The sequence below is a fragment of the Falco cherrug genome, chromosome 1 (genome assembly GCF_023634085.1).
Source record: "Falco cherrug isolate bFalChe1 chromosome 1, bFalChe1.pri, whole genome shotgun sequence".
NCBI lineage: Eukaryota > Metazoa > Chordata > Aves > Falconiformes > Falconidae > Falco > Falco cherrug.
The window spans coordinates 27,400,263-27,421,837 of NC_073697.1; the positions used below are offsets into that span (position 1 = coordinate 27,400,263).

General features: G+C 38.3%; 1 protein-coding gene and 1 long non-coding RNA gene across 3 annotated transcripts in view; one reads left to right on the forward strand and one right to left on the reverse strand.

Moving 5' to 3' along the window:
* Positions 1 to 21,575, reverse strand: part of WDR19 (WD repeat domain 19) — a 46,892-nt gene that overhangs the window by 25,219 nt on the left and 98 nt on the right. For both annotated transcript variants that reach the window (XM_055728366.1, XM_055728359.1), the window contains exons 2-18: positions 20,063 to 20,154; positions 19,914 to 19,979; positions 17,812 to 17,937; positions 14,972 to 15,087; positions 14,286 to 14,401; positions 12,925 to 13,005; positions 9,282 to 9,394; positions 7,808 to 7,981; positions 6,563 to 6,633; positions 5,745 to 5,917; positions 5,532 to 5,646; positions 4,691 to 4,797; positions 4,172 to 4,294; positions 2,617 to 2,766; positions 1,926 to 2,073; positions 1,116 to 1,320; positions 377 to 536 (exon numbers count right to left, since the gene is read on the reverse strand). In XM_055728366.1, the coding sequence (XP_055584341.1) occupies positions 377 to 536; positions 1,116 to 1,320; positions 1,926 to 2,073; positions 2,617 to 2,766; positions 4,172 to 4,294; positions 4,691 to 4,797; positions 5,532 to 5,646; positions 5,745 to 5,917; positions 6,563 to 6,633; positions 7,808 to 7,981; positions 9,282 to 9,394; positions 12,925 to 13,005; positions 14,286 to 14,401; positions 14,972 to 15,087; positions 17,812 to 17,937; positions 19,914 to 19,979; positions 20,063 to 20,154 (2,136 nt within the window). The remainder of the gene's footprint in view (positions 1 to 376; positions 537 to 1,115; positions 1,321 to 1,925; positions 2,074 to 2,616; positions 2,767 to 4,171; positions 4,295 to 4,690; positions 4,798 to 5,531; positions 5,647 to 5,744; positions 5,918 to 6,562; positions 6,634 to 7,807; positions 7,982 to 9,281; positions 9,395 to 12,924; positions 13,006 to 14,285; positions 14,402 to 14,971; positions 15,088 to 17,811; positions 17,938 to 19,913; positions 19,980 to 20,062; positions 20,155 to 21,575) is intronic.
* Positions 500 to 21,575, forward strand: LOC114014818 (uncharacterized). The gene is made up of 3 exons (XR_003558470.2): positions 500 to 545; positions 19,789 to 19,917; positions 20,808 to 21,575. It is a non-coding gene; the product is annotated as an uncharacterized LOC114014818 (long non-coding RNA).

A 21,575-nucleotide genomic window follows, 5' to 3' on the forward strand; every position in this document is an offset into this window, starting at 1 on the left:
TAATTGTAATCGGTTTGTTCTGGTTTGGTGTTTTTTTTAAGTAACAACAGCAGCCTTTAACATTTTCTCAAAATAACAAAGGAAGAAAGAGCCTCCAATACTTAAGTCATGAATATATTCTGCTGCTCTCGAACAAATGCAGAAAGGAATGTTGTGCTTTCCCATAGAGACTGCAACCACTTCAAGAGAAAACCAAGCAAGAGTTATATGGTTTGGACACTTTCTCCTCTAGAACTACTAACTTCCTTGAAGACAATTCATCTTCTATTTAAAAAAACAGACAAACAAAAACCCCACAAAAAATAAAGAATTCAGCAATTTTTAAAGAAGATTTGAGACACTGCATTTCCTATTTTAAAAAGATTTTACATTTTACCTGTATTTGCTCTAATGACATCACCATCCCAGCATTACCAAATGTCCTATAAACACGTATTGCAAAATCCACCTCCATATGATGTAAGCAAGCTTTGGCCAGCTCATTCCAACCAGACTGGTCATTCAGAAGTCTGCACACCTCCCACGCTTCAGAAAACCTACAGAAGGTAAAATGCATTTTAAAATATTTTAATTTTAGGCATTTGTCGTACCAAAAATTCCCTGTCAGCATTTTTTTCCCCAATAGCACGGTAAAGTAAAACATAAAAAGCATTTCCTTCTAAGCCATGGAGAGAGTGACACGTCAGGAAGAAAGGAGAAATACAAATATGTAACTTAACAGTTCTGTTTCTCCTGTTCCTACACAATTTTCAGGAAAACATCTGCTTTCCCTGCTCTGGCATTCTTTCCATTATACTGATTTTGCATTGCTTCATTACAGTGGGAGGGGAGTATGCAAGTACCCGCTCCAGCCAGTTTTTGAAGAGCCACTGTCACAGAAATCTGAATCAGTCTTGAAAAAAATTACTTTAGCTTTTACTTGACAGTGGAAAAACAAATAAAGCACCACTGGGTCACTTATTTTGCTTGGTCTGCATAGACAGCTACATGGACTCAGGGATCAATCTAATTTATCAATATTCAGCAAGACATTTTTAAATCACTAGGATATGCTGTACTGAGGTATAAGCACATAAGAAAACAATTTACACAATATAATTAAAACATAGATGTACCTTTTCAACATTAAAGTCTGAGTAAGCATTTGCGTCAGCTCATTAGGTCCAAAGTCTTTCAAATTGCCAAGGAAACTGTGAGTGCTCAGATAGATATTGTTTGTTTTCCCACTCTGAGTCTGACAAGTTAATTCTCCATTATACAACAACAAAGGTTTATGGGAAAAGGGAACTTCTGTGCCACCTGCCAAAATAATCTTTGATCCTAGATTCAAAGATAAGAAAGAAAAGAAAACATCATTTAAAAAATCCCTACATGGTAAAAAGTGTAGCAAGCAGGCACAGATGAAATAATGTAGATTTGCAGGGTATAAATTCCAGGTCTCTAATTCTGGTCGTTACCATCTAATGTACAGCACATATTTTTCAGTAAAGTAAACATACATAATTAGATCTTCTAATCAGTAAGGTCACTTTCCAAATGTTTGTAGGTAAACTTCTTCATGTTCTCTGTTGCAAATAAAAAAATTGCTATTATGACAATTTTGGTTAACAGTGGAAGTTTTGTCACCCTGATCCTAAGACTTTCTCATGAACATTTCAAAATACAACTGAAGCACAATGTGTAAATGTCAGACAAAGACTGTAATAGCAAGAAGCTTAGGGACTTAAGACCAAATTGATTTGTTGGAGCTTTACAGAGAAACCTGCACATCAACTGGTTTTCTATTCCAGTTGCACTTCAAAATTTCTGTCTACTATTTATTTTTATATGCAGTTATGAAAATATTTAAGACAAATGAAGAACCTGAACATGTTTTACTTTATTAACTAGAACAGTGAGTAAATTTGTAAAAGCATTTACAGTACCTTGAATGGCGCCCTTATGAAAAACATAAGTGTACACTTTATCATCATCAAAGGCAACAAAAACACCTTTATCCATTGGCCAGTTTTCCCACAGGATTCCTTTAATTGTTGGGGAGAAGTCTGGAATCTCATATAATCTATCATTTACCTACAAATAATGCAAAAGTAAAATTACTAGCAAGTGACTAAGGAGACAAACTAAATATTCATCCTGGTTAAGATGAAAAATAAAAAAAGAATATAGTGCAAAAATACAAGAATTGTGTTAAGAAAAACTCTTCTTATAAGCAGTGACTGAATAACATTAATAGTTTAACTCAGAGGGGAAGTAAATGGAGAAAACACACGTTATATGAATGTTATTTGCTTTTCTTAGAAAAAAGGTATGGGGACAGGCAGTGAAACCGGCAGTGCTTGTTAATGGGCTAAAATACCTGTATTTGGATACAAAAGACATACATTTCTGAAAATTACTGATCAGGAATTTAGTATAATGAATTTGCCTTGATCTCATATGACAGATTTTATTTCTTTACATTACCATTGAGTAATCTTTAAGCCTCCTTAGCAATCTCTTCTACCAGCATACACATTGGAGTGACAAAACCTTCCTCATTCTCTATTAAAAACACTATACAGTTGAAATGCCTGCTTGTAAATGTAATTGCATGGGTATCCCACACTAACTTACTGGACAATAGACAAAGCCATCGCTTTTATCATCTATGAAAGCTAATCTGGTTCCACTGGGATCTGGAAAAATTTTTCTCACACTGACAGGATGCCGATACTCATTCACGTATTGCCAGTCTTCAATGTAGAAATAATGAATAACTCCAGCCTAATGAGAAATAACAGGAAAAATAATGACATCAGTAAGTGGCAAGTAGATAATTAACTTTGTTGCAGTTTCGCTCATCTTAGAGCGCTGAGCATGAAGAGTGTTTAAAGAAAAATACTTCCAGGTGTTTTTTTGCTTCCTTCTTCAGTTCCTATCTCAACCCACAGGTTTTACCTTTTTCTGATTCTCCTTCTTATTCTACTGGGGCAGGGCAGTGAGTTGCCACCTGGGGTTAAACCAGGACAGCAAGACAGGATAACTTGAGGCTTTTTGCTGGGTGGGGAAAGGAGTTAGACAATTGAGGGGTGTTCTGTTGTTTTTGTCGTTTATCTCACTCTGCTTTGTGAAGACAAGCTGTATTTACCATGCAGTTCTCTGAACAGGGGAAATGCCTGCCTCACTGCTGAGAGAAGCTTAACATTCAAACAAAGCTGAAAAATTTGCCTCCAAGGAAGAACTACACATTCCTAAGAACAGATGTACCTAATCTGGGGGAGAAAAGCAACCAAACTGATTTGTGATTAACATTATATTTCAGTGTTGCACAAAGAACACTGAAAGTAAAAGATGGCTTTTGAAGTCAATTGCAAAATCTGCACATATCAAATTGATCAGTTCTGAATTTAGTACCTCAAATTTATCAGTACCAGTTTAGGTACTGAGGAGGTGGGAAAGCCCTCAGCTGGTGCAAAACCACTCGTTATTAAGCCACTGATAACACCAGGGATAGCAATGCTGCCTTTTCTTTTGAAGGTCAATACATCAGTCTGTGTCACAATACTACAATGCCAAATGTGCCTTGTATTCCCAGTGCCAGAAAATACTAGAAGGAAAGAAACTACCCCTCATGCATAGAAAAAACTCTGGAAAAACCCATAATCATGTTCAAATCCTTCTTCAGTGTCCTACTAATTCCTATCTGTGTTGAAACACCTAAAAATTCTCTTTGGGAAAGGCTTCAGTGTAAATCAAGACTTCCATTTATGCTATCACACTTGCTTATGCTAGTACCTTTTTGACTACATCTATTACACTGCCACCTAAATCAACAAATTTGCAAGGCAATTGCTATGTTTTTTCTTGTACCTGGCAGACAGTTTGATTGCCAACCCTCTCACTAATGCAACAGAATTAAATTCTGCCATTAAAATCAGTGTTTTACAACAAACACTAGTAAAAGCAAAACTTAACCTTCCCACCAATGCATCTCGTACAAATGAAGCAGTTAAAGGAAGCTGGATGTAATTTTGACTGTATTTCATAAAGATCTTGCATAGAACCACTTGTATAGATCCACTGTAAACTTCTCAGAAGCACAATTTTTTTGCTAAAAGTACGAGTAATAATCCAAATAATTCAGATAGAAATATATACCATCTAAAAAGATTACAGAAGTAATACTCACATCTGTACCATATATGAGGAAGTCACTAGTTAAAGCATGGCACAAAATTCGGTATTTATCATCATCTGCTGGGAAAAGTCGAGTTTCTCGTTCTTCCTGAGCATCCAAACCTTCGCTTTCTATCTAAATATAAAGAATAGAATGAACTGAAAGACTCCACTGTTACAATGAGGTATTGTAATTTTGCCTGTATTAAACCGCAAGGAAATGAGATGAAAACAAACTTGCATGTGCATCTGCTTCTGTGATTCCCACAGAGACTTTTTAAAATAAAATTTGTTAAACAGTCCACAAGAAAACACATTTTCTTCACCTGTTCTAGACTAGGCTGTATTTCTAAAGTCTACAGGAACTCAGCTTTATATTTTCATTAGCCATCAAAAAAAATTTAAAGAATTTTAAATTTTTATCTCCATTAACTGAAGATTACTCCATTTTCTCTCATTTTTAAAATTACATTAACTTGTTCAGCTTAGATCAACTCATTAGTTCAGCACTCCAAATCACCAGAGCTCTTACCATATGCAACTGGACTTTACCCTCAAAGAGAGCAGCAGCATAATCGGAATTAAGATGCATACTTGCTACTGTCCCCAGGTACTCCACATCTTTAAGCTTTTTTACATCTAAAGAATTCAAACAGAAAAGAAAAAGTAAAAATATTTTGATTTTGTATAGGTCTTCATTTATCATCATCGAAATTTGCAGCTGATTAACTAGATGTGAAAAACTCACAACTAAGCAGAGAGGGGACAAGTTACATGTAAAGAGACATTCTTCTTGGCAGTCAGAGAACTAGTTAGAAAGTACATGAGAAACTCTTTTCCTATGCAGCTCTGACTAGTACTCTCACAGTTTTGATCAATTTATTATTAGTCAAAAGAGGTGATGCTTAGAGAGACATGAAAGCTTTAAAGCCACTGTCAAAAATTTGGACATAGCATAACCAGTCCTACCTTACCCCAAGCAAATGACATGACTATCTACCAAACTGACAGTTTAAACCCTCTGATCATATAGTCCCTAGGTACTTTGCCAAATTTAGTATTTAAAGACACAGTCAGGTTACATCTCAAAAGCCTAAAAATCCTTCATTGCTTAACAACATGATCTGAAAAAAACCAACAAAGAAACATTCTACATTTTGTTACTAATACCTTGAACCTGAATTTTTAGTATTTACAATGCCTTGAAATAACTGCTTCAGACTGTACATCATCACGCAGCCCTAGCAGGACCATATGGCAATTCAAGTTGTTACTGTACAATGTGGTATGTCCAGAACTGCTAAACACAATACTGAACTTGTAAAACAAGACACAATGATGCAGTATTTTAAGAGAACTAAATTTCTGCTTACTATTCTCTCCAAGTGCATAAAACCAAGCCCGATTGTTCATTCCTACAGCCAAATGATAAACACCAATAGCAACAAAACTGGGCTCTACTTCAACAGAGACTGTGACTGGTAGCTCCTGTAAGAAAAAAAAACAAAATAAAACAATTTTTATCCGCTATTAATACTTACTTTACTTATATGTAAATGAAGTTTAAAAGGAAGAGGTTATCATACTCTCTCCACACGATTTGCTATAGTAACTTCAAGAAGAGAAGTGAGGTATGCAATCCGTGTACTGCAAGCATCTCCAAGGATTGGAAGCTTTGTCAAGAAAACATGGAGGGATCCTCTTTGTGTAGATACTGCCAACAGCTGTCCATCATCTGTCCAAGCCAGCTGATCTACACCTAAACATTCACAAGTTTTGACAAAAAAAAAAAAATAATCCTTTCTTTAACTACTGGAACCAAAAAACAATTATTTTTCTCTCAAACCAAACAATTTACTAATTCAGCATCTTCCTAACAGCAAAGACCTGACAACAACCGAAGTATTCACAGACACTACAAGACGACATAATTGTGGTAATTCACAATATAAGAACATAGTCTTGTAACAATGTTATGAAAGCACAGGCATAAATCCTGTAAACCAGGATGAGAACAGATTAAGTATCCTGTGTCAGTATAGGAGAAGCTGACAAGCACAAAAAACCCGCCAAAAAAAACCCACAGAAAGAAGCAGAAACTAGTCAAGTGTATTATTTTAGTAATCTGAACATACTGTATCAGAGAGTCAAAAAAACAAAACACTAACTGATCAAATATTCTGAGAGCTGTACTTCTCTATATTTTGAACAGATAAAATATGTTCCCATTTTGCTATGGGTAACCTAATAAATACAACTTGGAGAAGAAGGAATTCATGATAAATTCTGTATTCACACAGTTTTCCCAAGAACAGTACTTTCACTCATGTAAAAGAGTCACCATCAAAATTCTGGTTTACTTAATTTGTAAAAATGTCTATCCTCATAGAGACTGTTAACATACCTTTGTTTTCATCATCCAAGTTTATTATGGCATACATTTCTCTCAGGTCTGACAGATCATGGATTTTAATGCTGAAACAAAAGTAAACAGTCATTCTCACCAACATAAATCTCAGTCGTAAACTGGAAGAAACCCAACCCAGTTGAGACAGCCTAATGGAGCAAAAAATAGAGTGCAAATACAAAATGGCTTCCGTTTCCTAAAGAGCAACACACACTGTTACTCATTACTCGAAATAGTTTATCACTACCACTGTACTAAAATATTTGTTCAGAGAACTAAAATTTGAGGAAAAGGCACAAATCCAATTCAAAAGAATTCAGGGGTAGCAAACAAACACGGTAATTCCCTTTTGACCTGTTACAGTACAGGTTAGGTTAAAAACACACTGCTGATGGACAAACACTGCTTGAAACACAGATGCAAAAAAACAGCTTTCAATCCTGCTTCACATAAAAAGGGACAGAATGAGAGTTTACTTGTGCTGTCACATTACTCAATATATGCTAAAGAACCCCTTAAAGAAATAATACTTCTTCTACAATAGCTGAAGTCCTTGAAGTTGCACCGTGTTTGCTCATAGTTATACAACTCTTGATGTGCAAGTGTCATAAATCAACAGTCTGTAAGGTCATAAACCGAACTGAGAACAGACAGAACAGTCTGAGCCCTACCATCACTCAGCTCCTTCACTGAAGAGTTCAGATATCACAGAATCAGGGAGTAGCAGATGAGGAGCTGAACAAGGTATTCTACCATACGCACAACATATTTTTGAAAAACTCTAGACTCATTAACTCTTTTTTTTTTTCTTAACTGTTTTCATACTTACACTTTTTTTTAGATTGCAGGTAAGACCAGACACCAGGGAGGAGAATATCAGCATACTCAGTACAGCTTTAAATTAATTACTCTATTGCTAAGCAGACTGTTATGTCCAATCAATACATCATAGTAAAGAAATCTGGACATTTTTGTAGCCAAGTAACATAATAGAAAATGCATCAAAAGGAATAATCTATACTTTAAGTTTAAATTATTTTTTTGTTTACAATTTATTACAGTAAAGTTATTTACAATTGCAGAGATTTTGGCCAAAATTAGCTTCTCCTAACCTTACAAAGGCAGAGAGGCAGTTATACAAAGTAATTCATCTCACCTTCTCTGCACTGACTTGGCCACCTAGTTTTAAAGCCCAACAGCTACAGTTATATTCCATTCTTTATGTATAAAACTACCACTTACCAATTGTCTCCACATGACGCAGCTTTGTTTAATGACTGTGATATAGCAATGCTGCTTAGATTATCCTTATGATTATGAGCTTGAAAGATTTCTTGACCTATCTCACGAATGTGTGTAGAAATGACTACAAAACACCCTCTTGAGAAACCAATCATAATGTAGCCATCACCATACCTGTTACAAAAAACCCCAACAATTAAGAAGAGATCTCTTTACGCAATATGCAAAATACATTTTCTTCCAAACTACTGGGGTAACTGCCAATGTCTCCCTTTAATAGGAAAAATAATCAAATTATGGGAATTTATATATATAACGTACAACAACACATAAAAACAGATTTTAGGGAAAAGCAACCAAAGATTCTTAAAAGGAGAAAACCATGCTTGTGCTCAGAGTTCACTCATAAGTTGTCTTTACTCTCTCTTCCACATTCTATAATGCCACTTTACTTTCAGCAAGCTGCATACATGGCAGTGATGCCAGGAGAAAAACCTCTGGTATCTTCATTGGAATAAGCATGCCAGAGGATGGAAACTTCCATTTCAAGGTTCTGGCTGACTTGGTCCCACCAAAGCTATGCTAAAAATAATGATGCCAGTCACTGTGCCCTTAAGGCATACTACTGCAAACACAACGGAAGTACCAAACCTACAATATGTATTTGTGAATAGATAGTTTGTTTACTTTTCATAGTGTCAAGTAGAAATAATGAGGTTAAGGCAGAAATAGTTACAGTGTGTAAGGATGCATTCAAACTGATTTCATCAGCTTAGTTGCAAAAAAAAAAATCATTGCAAGGGAAAGACCCCAGGTATACTGTGGCCAACGTGTCCAACATGAGGCCATACATTAAGAAGCATATAGCTGAAGGTTTTCTTATACAGCTGTAGTGTAAAGCAACAAATGTCAATTTCACATAGACTGAACAGGCATTAGAAGACAATGTCATGATTCACAGATACAGAAACAGTACAGCTACTTTTTGGGTACACAGTTGAAACTTCTAGCTTGGGATTTCTTCAAAGGAACATTACCAACTGGATTACATAGCAGGGATGCTACAAGTACTTTGCACAATTTTGTAAACCAATAAACTAGTTGAAGTATCCTTCACCTAGCTCCACTCCTAGCTCTTTCATCAGTTACTCATCCAAAGAAAACAACCTACAAACCCCCCCAGTTTAATCTACTGTTAGGACAGCAACAGTATTAGTATTTTAAAGCCGAGCATACCAACAGCAGCTGTATTTGAAAATACTGATTTTATTGCCATTGGATTGTCATGTAAAACAACTATGAAATGTAGACTTCTTTGTGTTTGGAAAAGAACTATTAAAAAGGCTACAAGACAGCCAAGAAAAATCCAGTGTAAACAAGGGATGTGCGATTTAATTTCCAGCATTTATCAGAACTACTGGGAAAACCTTCAGCTTGTTAATACCAGAACGCTTCATTAACAAAGTTTGCTCACCATCTGTAGGTTACAATATTGCCATAAGGCTGCTGAAATTTCAGATCAATCGGGTTATCAGGATCATTCAAATTAAAAAGAAAGAGAGTCTTCTTGCCGACCACTACACTCACCTGTCAAGGAATGAAAAGAAAAATCAACTTGATAAGAATGGCATCACTTGAAAATAAGGCCCTACATCTTCACTTAAAGATGAGATTTAGAACTTTCAATAATCCTTAAGAATCCCACAGAACTGAATTCTGAATCTTTACCAACAGTGGAAGAGATTTTTAGGATATTCCCCTTGTGAATCAGTGGTTCACAGATCTAAATGCAAGCCCAGCAGAACATACATCTCATATTCAAGGCTTTTCCCTACAGAAGCATTAAGTCAGTTCTGTGTCCCCAGAGGAAAAGGCAGCAGATCACACAGAGTTATCCTGTTGGGACTACTCTCACTTGAACTACCATGTCTTTTTTGATCCACAGAATTTTTATCTGGGAGGTTGAAGGGAAGTCTACCACAACGTTGTTATCTCAAGTAACTTGCTGACATTTCAAAGACAGAAAGACAATTCTGGAAGAAACACACTGTTCAGTTTATATTAAACATACAACATTTACAGTTTGGTATTGGTCCAGATGAGGGCATTTTATTTGATGAATCCCATAGAGATGTTGGACCTCATAGGAGAAGACAGGCTGAACTCTGGGGTTTTTTTAAAGATTACTTTTGTTACTAGAGTGTGTGTTATTGTCAGGCAAGGGTAAAACACTCATTTTAGAAAAAGCAAGGAGGAAGCAGCTCGTTTCATCTTATTCTCTGACAAAGATACATTGAAGGGCTATTTACAAATTTATTTTACGTTGCCTTCTGTTCCAGCTCTCCTTGTCTAAAAAAGAAGAAAAATCCTAAAATAAGAGCTAGAAGAATGAAATACAAAGCTGGTATTTTCAAACCAAGAAAAAAAAGCCTATATTGACCTAAAAATCCATTAATCCAGAATTACAAACTCAAATTCCGTGCTCTAATTTCTGAAGTTACCACAAATATATAAAGTTTGTTTTCTGACTTTTAGAAGTGGTTGCTTATAACACCATTGCAGCTTAATCACAAAGTATCTAAGAAACACTATTTCTTAAACTCTTCTAAGAAATTACAGGAATTATTTTATGTTGCAGGCAAGATGTTAACTCTAGTACTACTTATTTTGATCCATGTTGCAGGGTCCTTTTCCCCCGATGTCGTAAGTAACAGCCTGGAAGTGACTGTTATCAAGCCAAGCCCCACACCCCCCCCAACAACAGACACTTAAGACAATAAATGCTATGAGGTTTAGAGCTGCTGACAGACTATCCAAGCACAAACATTATGAACTACAGAATTACAAAATGTTCCCTAATATTTTACAGTGAACCTGAGAGCTGTAGTAAAAAAACCCCTAAGCCTAGGCTATCACATGCCCCAGGAAGCAGTAGAAGAAATCAAGGCTGAAGTCCTCAGTTCCAGCATTTTCAAAATGGCTGTTAATTAAATTTCCCTAGAAAGCAGAAAACATTTCACTCCATGCAGACAGGCAAAAAGCTCCTAGAAGTCTTTGTCAATGTAAACATGGGGAAAAACACTTCTCGACACCTATACTTCATAGATTAAATCTGACTGTGAGAATTTAATTATGCTGTAAAAGCGTATAGATCTGGACAAATTCTAACACAGTACCACCTTTCCATCCATGGATTTTCTATGTCTTATCTTGGTATTTCACTGCTGATTGTTTAATAATATGCTCTCCTAATAATTATCATTACCCCACTTTTCTGTACTTCACCATTGACCGATCTGATGGACTTCAATTAACTCAAGAAAAGACAATGAAGACAATGAAACCGTAGCCATTTGGAGAGAGACAGGATAATGCTCACACCAGAAGACTGATACCAGGGCTTCCAGTCTCAGTGATGCTGAGGTTTGCTAAGATCATAGAATCATCGTAAAATGGTTTGGGTTGGAAGGGACCTTGAAGATCATCTAGTCTCCCCCCCAGCCCCCGCTATGGGCAGGGACACCTTCCACTAGACCATGCTGCCCAAAGCCCCATCCAGCCTGGCCTTAAACACTGCCAGGGATGGGGCATCCACAACTTCTCTGGCAACCTGTTCCAGTGTCTCACCATCCTCACAGTAAAGAGTTTCTTCCTAAAACCTAAGCTAAATCCACCCTCTTTTAGTTTAAAAACATTACCCCTTGTCCTATTCACTACAGGCCCTACTAAAAAGTCTGTCCCCATCTTTCTTAAAAGCCCCCTTTTAGGTACTGGGAAGCCCCAATAAGGACTCTCCTTGGAGTCCTCTCTTCTCCAGGCTGAACAACCCCAACTCTCTCAGCCTGTCTTCACAGGAGAGGTGCTCCAGCCCTCTGACCACTCTTGGCGGCCCTTGTCCGGACTCGCTTCAACAGGTCCAAGTCCTTTTATGTTGGGGGCTCCAGAGCTGAACACAGTACTGCAGGTGGGGTCTCACAGGAGCGCAGTAGAGGGGGAGATTCACCTCCAACCTGCTGGCTACACTTCTTTTGATACAGCCCAGGATTCACTTGGCTTTCTAGACTGCAAGTGCACACTGTCGGGCCATGCTGAGCTTTTCATCCATCAGCACCCCCAGGTCTCTCTCCTCAGGGCTGCTCTCTATCCATTCTCCGCCCAGCCTTTATCGATACTGGGGGCTGCCCCGACTCAGGTGCAGGACCTTGCACTTGGTCTTGTTGAACTTCATCAGGTTCACATGGGCCCACCTCTCAAGCCTGCAAGGTCCGTCTGGATGACATCCCTTCCCTCCAGCATGTTGACTGTACCACACAGCTTGGCACTGTCAGCAAACTTGCTGAGGGTACACTTCATCCCACTGCCCATGTCCATGTTAATTCCTTATCCACCAAGTAGTCCACCCATCAAATCCATGTCTCTCCAGTTTAGAGACAAGGATGTTGTGCGGGACCATGTCAAAAGCTTTGCACGAGACAAGGTAGATGATGTCAGTTGCTCTTCCCTCATCCATCAACACTTGTAACCCCGTCAATAGAAGGCCACCAAATTTGTCAGGCACAATCTGCCCTCAGTGAAGCCGTGTTGGCTGTCACCAATCACCTCCTTATTTTCCACATGCCTTAGCATACTTTTCAGGAGGATCTGTTCCATGATCTTGCTGGGCACCAAGGTGAGACAAGATGAAAACCTAGAGAGCAGTTATCTGTTCCCGAAACAGACTGATGAAAACTTGCCCTCTGAAAGGTCGTCTCTTCAATTTTGACAATCCCGCTCCACTTCCATCTGCCACATTGCATATACTATTCTGTATTTATATTGTATGTATTTCTTTAACTATCTGCACATACTTCCATGTATTACGTTAACTACCATTGCAAAACTGCTCTGTTATCTGTTATATTGCTAACCACTGGACTTTCAATTAACACATCTTCAATGAAAAAAGAATATGGCTTTACTTTAAATAAAAGTTTTGGAAAAGGAAAAAAAAACAACCTTCAACACCAAATTTTAAATCAAGAAGGAACAAACTGCTTCCTGGGCCCATACTGGTTGCCAGCAGAAACCCTGAAACCTCAGATTAACACTTTTTACAGTATTTTGTATTGACTTCTTACTGTGCTTTCCCTGGTCGATATTCTTTCATCAGTCTTCATAACTGAGAACTGCATATCACTGGGATCTGAGTTCACCGAGGTCTGCAAGAAACAAGTTCAGATTAAGAAATCAACACTTAATGTAGCAAATACTGATGGTAAGTAATTGCATTATTCCTGCCCTGTACCTTTTAGTGTTAAGGATAGAGCTGTTAGTGCATGTAGTACCAAAACTGGAAAAAAAAAAAAAAAAGCTGGAGAAAACATGGCCTCAGTTTGGATCATAATGACACGTTATCACGGAATATACTGAAAAAATATCTAGGAAACAGAAATACAAATCCAAAAAGAGAAGGAAAAATCAAAATGAGGAAGAAGACTTGCAAGCTGGTATTATACAGACTGAAGCAGTACAAGTAAGGTCACTCCAATGCAAATTCAAAGAAAGACAACCAAGATTAAGGCATGCAAGTTAAATATTTACAATGCATTTTAAAAAGGACATACCCAATCTGGTTTAGGTAGTGATAGCAATTAAGTTGCTTGTGTAGTCAATATGAGGTTACAAAACCTCATAAGGAAGCCTTGCTTAGGTCTGCTGTCTCAGCTACACTGCTTCCACTACCCAAGCCAACCAGTTTAAAGCACAGAAATAGCCTAATAAATTTATTAGCATAGTCTTATCCAATTGCGAACTTCAGACATGAAGATGGAAGCATATGAAATGAACTATGAAAGGTTTTTTCTTCAAAAATCTTGAGTGAAACACTGCTCATTAAAGTTAAAAAAGTGAATTATATTCATTTGCTCATTATGCAGCAACTGTTGTTGCTCGGAAGGATGGTGATGTATGTAAACAGACAGAATGCTTGATTACAAAATCCGACTGTACTTGGAGGAAGCATGGGAATCAGCCTCTCAACAACACAGTGGAGGTCCAGCCTAGGAGTAATCCTTGTACATCAGAGGCAAGATCTTTGTTTAACTAATCTAAAGCAAGACCAACACTACAAGTACTTCCTGAAGACCTTATAAACAGTCATGTGAGAACTGTCCTGTGCTGCGACTGGGGAAGTCACCTAAGCTTGCACTCATAGGATCCTCTTCTAGCAGATATAGATCAGCATCAAGGATGAGAGAAGCACATTTTGGCAGGATCACAGGAGAATTGCAAAGAATCCATTATCACAAAATACACTGTATAACATAGAGGCGCAGATGTTTCGATATGCCTTCATCCTACATGAAGTTTCCCAAAGGCTCCTTATCCTTGAAAGCAGTGGGACTGAAAAGGCATAAGCTTACACAGGTCCCAGCTTTCTCAGAAACCAGGAGTATTATAAAGTATGCCTTTAAAATCAAATGGGGGGTATAAATACTACCTGTCTTATAGTATCCCCTTCCTGATTGCTTATAGTAATCATTTTGTCTTCACCGCCTAGAGCCAAAAGGTTTTCAGTACTCCAACAACCGCAAGTAATCCGCTTAGTGTGCTTACCTGAAAAACAAAGAAACCCATACAACACAAATGAAGACAACAACAACAAAAAAATACAGGATGGAAACATGCTCTGTTTGATCAATCAAACACAGATTGTCAGAATGTGATACAAATTATCAGAGCAATTACAAATTCAAAAGTCTGTCTTTTTTTTTTGTTTTTTTTAAAGTCTTCTACTCCCAGATGAAAGTCTTTTCACCTTATAAGAACTTGAACAGCCCCTGTTCTTCCATTCTTTTCATCAAATTTCTGGGGCCTGTGCTATATCCTTAACCCTTCTGCCCAGAGGTACTCTGAGCAGGTAAGAAAATGGTCACTTAGTAAGAACAATCATTGCAAGAAAGATAACACAAGTTTCCCATGAGGCAGTATCAGGTATGTGTATATGTATTTTTAACCCACTATACTATAAAAATACTCTAGTAAGCACAACAAAACAGAAGGTGCAAGTTGAGTGTGAGCACATTTTTGACTTGCATGTTCATATATAGAACTAAAAAGGAATCTAAGTATATTAGCAAAATTCCACTTTCACATATGCAAGCTTAGTTTCAAACGATTGCATACCACGAACAGCAACCTTGCGAGAAGTCTGACGGTTATATATAAGTAAGTTTCCCTTTGTTGTTCCAACAGCAAGTAAAGTTCCAACTCGAGACCATAATAAGAAAGACATTGCATCCCTAAAACAAAGAAAAATTTTACTTTACTGTACAAAGATTCCTTTAACGTGCTTACATACAAAAACATTTTGCATATTTGTTTCGAAGTTCTATAAAATCAAACAGACCAAGCAGAATTTTTAAATAATGTTTTCTACAAGTACCAGAATTTTCTGGGCACAAAATAGCAGAAGTAATAACAACTTGTTTGAGGTAACGTAATAAGACTTATATAAATGGAAATGTGTCTGCAAACATCAACAGTCTTTGATGGAATCATGGGTAATTTGGCTAAATACACTGTTTTAAAAAACACTCAAAGATGCCACGAAGGTATGTGCAATTTTCCAGTCACTTTCTGCATCGTTTTTCTGCACTTCAATAATCCTATGAATTCAGCCAGCCCCAAGTGAATAGATCTAGTTCTAGTCAATGTAATAAGGAAGTTAGAAAGAGCCAATTTAACTTGACGTTTCAGATACAGCAAGACCTATTTTGGTGTGTATTTAAGGCTACACAGATAAATATTATATATCATATTTTAAAAAAAAGCCTCTTAAGCGAAACAATTTTAATCAGAATTTTGTAACTAGTGCAGTTATTTCCATCAATACCCCTCTCATCTTTTTAAATTTTACTGTAAGCATGCAATAGTAATTTGAAACAAATTTCAGATATTGACACATGAAATTACCTCCAAGATATATTTGGTTTGCATGTGAGGGGGTTTGTTTATGCTTTTCTAATTTCAAAAAGAGAAGGATACCAGAAAAGCCTGGTCATCACACCGTTTATATGTCTTCGTGCTTATTCTCCTTAAGCAATAACACTGTGACAAAAGAAGGATTAGGCGCTTAAATTGATACATACTGTTCTAGTGAGACCTCCTCTAGTAAGTGATTTACCTCAGACATTAGAAAGAAAGATTATGAAGGAACTGCAATCACCACATCCTACTCCATTCTGCTAAATACCTTCTATGCTCTTTTTTGCTTGCATACTGGCAAGATACTCTTCCCCCCAAAATACTTGTTCACCCATGAAAAGGAGGTACAATCTGGTATATTCCTTCACACAATATAATGTGTACATATATCTTCATCAATGGCTTTGATTATATGAATAGCTATAGTTTAAAACTGACATATCATAAAATCCCAAACCCCTACTTCGGAAAAAAAATCTTTTTAAGGCCAAAATTGCTGTATTCCACCAGAAAAGAGAATTCTGAACAATAATCATTACCATATCTGTGGTAAAATGGCACACTGTTGATGTAATAACTAATAAGTAATGACAAAAAAGTAACGACTAAGAAATGACTGAGTCATCCACATTAAGCAAGATACCTATATAATGCCACATACAATTAATTACACAGAAGGAAGGAGTAATCACTTTAAATTTCTCATTGTATGTACAATCATTTGCTTGTTTTGAAACTGCTTTCTAACATGCGACTTAACATTCTATGAACAAACAATCTTTAAAACGTAACTTCATTAAATCATGTAAAGGTTAAGTCACTGTGTATTTTGTGCAAAGTGGCAATTCTTTTACTTTTTCAGGAGTGGAATAACTTGTATGGAAGTTATTTCTTAAGTTCTGCTTCAACATATACATATAGGATACCAGGCTGAAAACATACTGAAATATCCCATAATTGAATATCCAATATTCCAAATGAATTCTACAAAGCACAAGTGTACATGTTCATGGAAATATGGAATATTTTCCATATTCTAGACATGGAGTTTTCAACCTAAATTTGGAACAAACCACTCTCATAGAAACCAACATAACCCCCACCCCTCAATTTTTCCAGCTGAACTGAATTTTCTTAATTTAATGGATAAAACACTCCAATTTTGGTATCTCTGACTACTTAAAAGTAAAAACAAACATCGAAAAACCCCCAAAATATATACAAAGGAAATTTAGAGATGAAGGGTTAAATCAGAAGGAATGTTTGTCTTAAGTGACGTAAATAGCAACATCATCCAAAATTATCTATTTCTCTGCTCAGGTGAGTGCCCTACCAAACATGGGACAGATTCATTTCCACTTCCTTTCTCACAGACAGAACGTTTATGTAGAGCACAATAGTTTAGTGGAACAGATTCAAACAGGCTAAAAGTTTAATTGTTAAACCAAGCTTATTTGTTAACCCAAAAGTGGATTGTTATATGGGCCTCAGGAGAGTTTCAAGTCGGCGCCCAAATTCAGAAAGGTCGGGATGTGAACCTTAGAGTAGGATTGCCTTAGATATCTCTTCCCATCCTAAACCAGTCTGCTTTGTGAACAGCATTTAAGTCCCCTTATAAATCTAAGAGGAAAAAATCCTAGCACCGCTAAAATCACTTCCCTTACTTTTAAGCTACTTTCTATCTGTGTGAAATACTTTGGAGAAAACATAGCCAGTACAGATATACAAAAATTCACCCATCCTTGCTACTACCACACAGTGGAGACACTGAAGAGAAGCTCTCTGGAGACTTTGGCGGTGTTGACAATTTAAAAAGAAACAAAACCCCTACCAACCTGAAAACCACCACCACCACCAAACACTTCAAAACCAACAAATAGCACCAAGAAGGATTCAGCAACAAACTGTAGCATATTAGCTTAACTGTATATGTGCTATGAGGACTCCAGTAAAAAGATGATTGCAATATATCCTCCACATCAACAAACCATAGTGGTCCAAGCCTTCAAATACACAGTTTAAAAAAAAATAATTCTTACCTCATGCCACTGTCTACTTGGCTTGATTTGTTTGTGTTTGCATCCCACAGAAATATGGCACTAGATTTGTCTGTGATTATAGCTAAAGTATCTCCATCCTTATCCCAGTCCATAGCAACACAATTACTGAAGAAAAAGAAACAGCTTTCATTAATGATGTTAAAATATGTTTGTAAGTGTACAGAAACTGCCAGAATTATTCAGTTGAAGTCCCTGTCCTTCCTTTTCCCTCCCAAGCAAATCCATGACAGATCGCACATTTATCTGTAAAGAGTACTGTTACAGCAACCGCACCTTTACTCAAATCTCATTGAATTGACAGAGGCTGAAAGGTCGGTCATAAAACCCAAGAGACTGGTACCTACATTCCATACTTGAAACACTGCCACCTTGATTTTCAAGAGACAGTGAAAATCCCTTGTAAAGGTCTATTTTATTAGAGGCTATTCAGTGTTGGGATTATTTTCCTCATAGTTCAACAAGCATAAAAACTTGGACAAGAAACCTATGCAGAAGCAGGAAAAACCTCCACTTGTAAATAGTTCCCAGAATGGACAGCAGACTTACCCACAAGTCCCTGGTGAATTGGAAACAGTGTTGTTTACAACCATATACTGGAGATTAAGAACCTCTGCCATCTGACACCACTCTTATTTCTAGATAACTAAATTGATAGTTTCAGGTTAAAAAGGTATCTCTGAATAATTTCATTACCACTCAAATGAAAGCTCCTAATGCAAGCAATTTCAAACACACCCTACTGAAACACACATTGCTGTGAACTAATTCAGAAAGCCTTGAATTTCCATTTCTCCTATCTTTCTTCTTAAGACTTTTATCAGTTTGCTCTGGAGAACAGGCATGGTTGGTTCTGAAAATACATCCATAACAGCCTATCAGAACATCAGAGGCAGGAATAACAAGGACAAAAAGAAAAAAATAGGGGAAAATGCAAATTCCTAAGTAGTGAACAAAACAAATTCTATCAAAATAATGGTAAGAAGATTCTTATAACTAGTATAGCAGAGAATATTTGACATTCTGAACTCCATTCTTATATAAGGAGATGTCCAGCAGTTAGCAATTGCAGTTGGTTAACTGTTAACCAACAAATAAAGCAGCAAAGTTTGGCCTTAGGGCCGGAACCTCCATATAAGCATACTTGTTTCTGTTTGAACCGTGTATCACAAAAATTGAATTTTATTCTAATAGTAATAAAGATAATTTATTCTTCAATCACAGCAAAAGGTTGTAAGAATTCAAAAGAACTACCTAACCTAAGCAAAAGATTTGCTGGCAGGCCTCAAAAAGTCAGTACTATTCAAACTACCACAACCAGATGTTTATTTCAACAAGCCTTTAGGATACGTGGAGATTATACAAGTTTTTTTCTCCTCTTTGCCTTGCCATGAGATTTTACACCCAGTTTAGATGTATGTTTCCCTTTAAGTCACCTACGTCCACCAATAAGGTAGTGCTATCAGTGTCCATCATAAGGCAGACTACCCCTCACACCACGCTCTCCAACCCACAGGACAGTAGAGGTCCCCCAGTCCAACACAAGCTCTTCTCAGAGTTTACCACTGATTCCACACAGCTTTCCTTAGTTTTGGCAGTTTGCTGGAGAGAAAGAGCATTTTTTATTCATTGTGCAAAATACAATGCAGAGTGAGCTGGGCCACGGATATCACAAAGCTGAAGACACTGACACAGCCAGCCCATGTTATGAATGGCCCCTAACCAGTACAGCAAGATGCAGTGGTCAGTAGGATACAAGGCAAGTCTGGTAAAGACAAGGATAATTGCATCTCTTGATTTGGTGCAAGGTGGCAACTACCATGAACTGCAAAAAATAATGAGAAGTGCTTTGGGTAGGAGAATGTATTTCTTTTTTTACTATTCTTGACAGCTTGCTGTGAGTTCAGCTTTTACTGCCTCTGATGATATACATGCTCATCAGTTTGTCTTCTCTTCCAGGTATGCTCACCAGAGACAACATCTCTTCCCACAAAGTTCTCACATTGTTCAAGCACCTCACCAGAAGAGAAGCATTTTTAAAGGAAACAACAAAGAAAATAATTTAAACCCATCTTAGTACCTACCCTGGTAAGCTGATTTCATTTCTCTTCTGACCGTGACGATCAAAAATTTTCACAGCACGATCACCTCTAAAAAGATTAACATATAGAATAATTCCCTTTCTTCATCAGTGATTTCTATGGACAAATGCAATAAATATTCATAACCTTACCCTGTTACAGCAAGGAAATTTCCCAAAGTTTTCTGCCAAGCAAACTCCACAGGGGAACCAGCCCAAGCTTTTTCTAATAGACTGAACACTTGCTGGGAGACAAAAAAAAAAAAAAAAAAAAAAGTGGGAAATTACACATCTTAAAATTGTAAGCGTATAGCAACACTACAACTTCCTAACCATGTGGCAACTATGAGTACTGGGGAGGGAAAAAAACCAAACCCAAACACAACCTCTGGGTGATTCTAATGCGCCAGAGTACCCTAATTCCACACAAAAATCTTTTGGTTTGTACTGGAGAAATTGAAGTTTCTGGTGCTGGGTGTCTGCATTGACAACTCTGTGACTCTACCACAACTGCTGTTTTTTCTCTCAGAGAGTTACTGGAACAAAAAATACTGCATGAGACTCTCCCTTCATGTCCGAAGAGCAGAATGTTTAGTTCTCTTAAGTTTCATGCAAAAGTCTGAAAGCATCCTTTATGTATAAAACACAGAAGGCTCTAGATCTGCTTTTTTGAAGACATGACTATTTTGTTACTATGAATTGCTGGGTCTTAAAAGCTAATACCTCAAAGCAACTCAACTGTAAAAAGAAATCCTGACTTCTGACTAAGAAAGTTTCTTGGCTTCCTTTTCCTTTCACACTACCTGCACAGATTTTTCCATAACTTGGGTGTAAGATAAAGCCCACAGTTTTTGTTTCACAGCTTGCTAGCATACCTTTTTCCCTCCCACATCATCAGATAACCGCCAGCACCTGGTGCCCACCAAACACTGGGCACACTGACTCAAGCCTTTGCCAAAGGCTCCTTATCCCTTCCTTGGGGTGAAGGCAAACCGAGGCACTCTTCACAGTGAATCTGCATTTTACGCATAAGAAGTGTGAAAATACAAGCACCACAAGCACAAATGACACCTGACAGTCGTGTTTGAGTCTGAAAAAAATTTAATAAAATCTGTAATAAACCAACCACAAAGAAAATCATTGAGAACGCAGGCAGGCTCCAGCTCTTCGTGCTCTCGCCGAACAGCAACGCGCCCTAAGCCCCCCTAACGAGCCTGAGGGGAAACCCTCCCCCGGCCCCGTCCCTCAAGCGCCGCCGGAGGATCCCTCGCACCCCTCCCCGCCGCCAGCGTTCGGGCGCGGCGGCACGGCGTGGGAGACCCGGTAACGGCGTCGGGCGACGCGGCGGCCCAGGCTACCGCCGCGGGAAGCAGCAGCCCGGCCGCAGCCCGAGACCCCGCGGCCCGCCCCCCGGAGGCAGCGGCAGGGCGGGCGGCAGGGCGGGCGGCAGAGCGGCCCCGGCTCCCCTGAGGAGGCCGTGCCCGCGGCCTCAGCCTCCCGCCGGCTGCTGGCCGGCTCCCGCCGCGCCCTCCCCTAGGCCGCCCTCCCCAGGCCCCGCTCGACGCCCCCGACCCGGACCGTGCAGCGCGGAACACCAGCCACAGCCCCGGCTGCCGCCCCGGGTCGAAGCTCCCCGGCGGTGCCCGCCCGCGCGTACGGCGGCCGA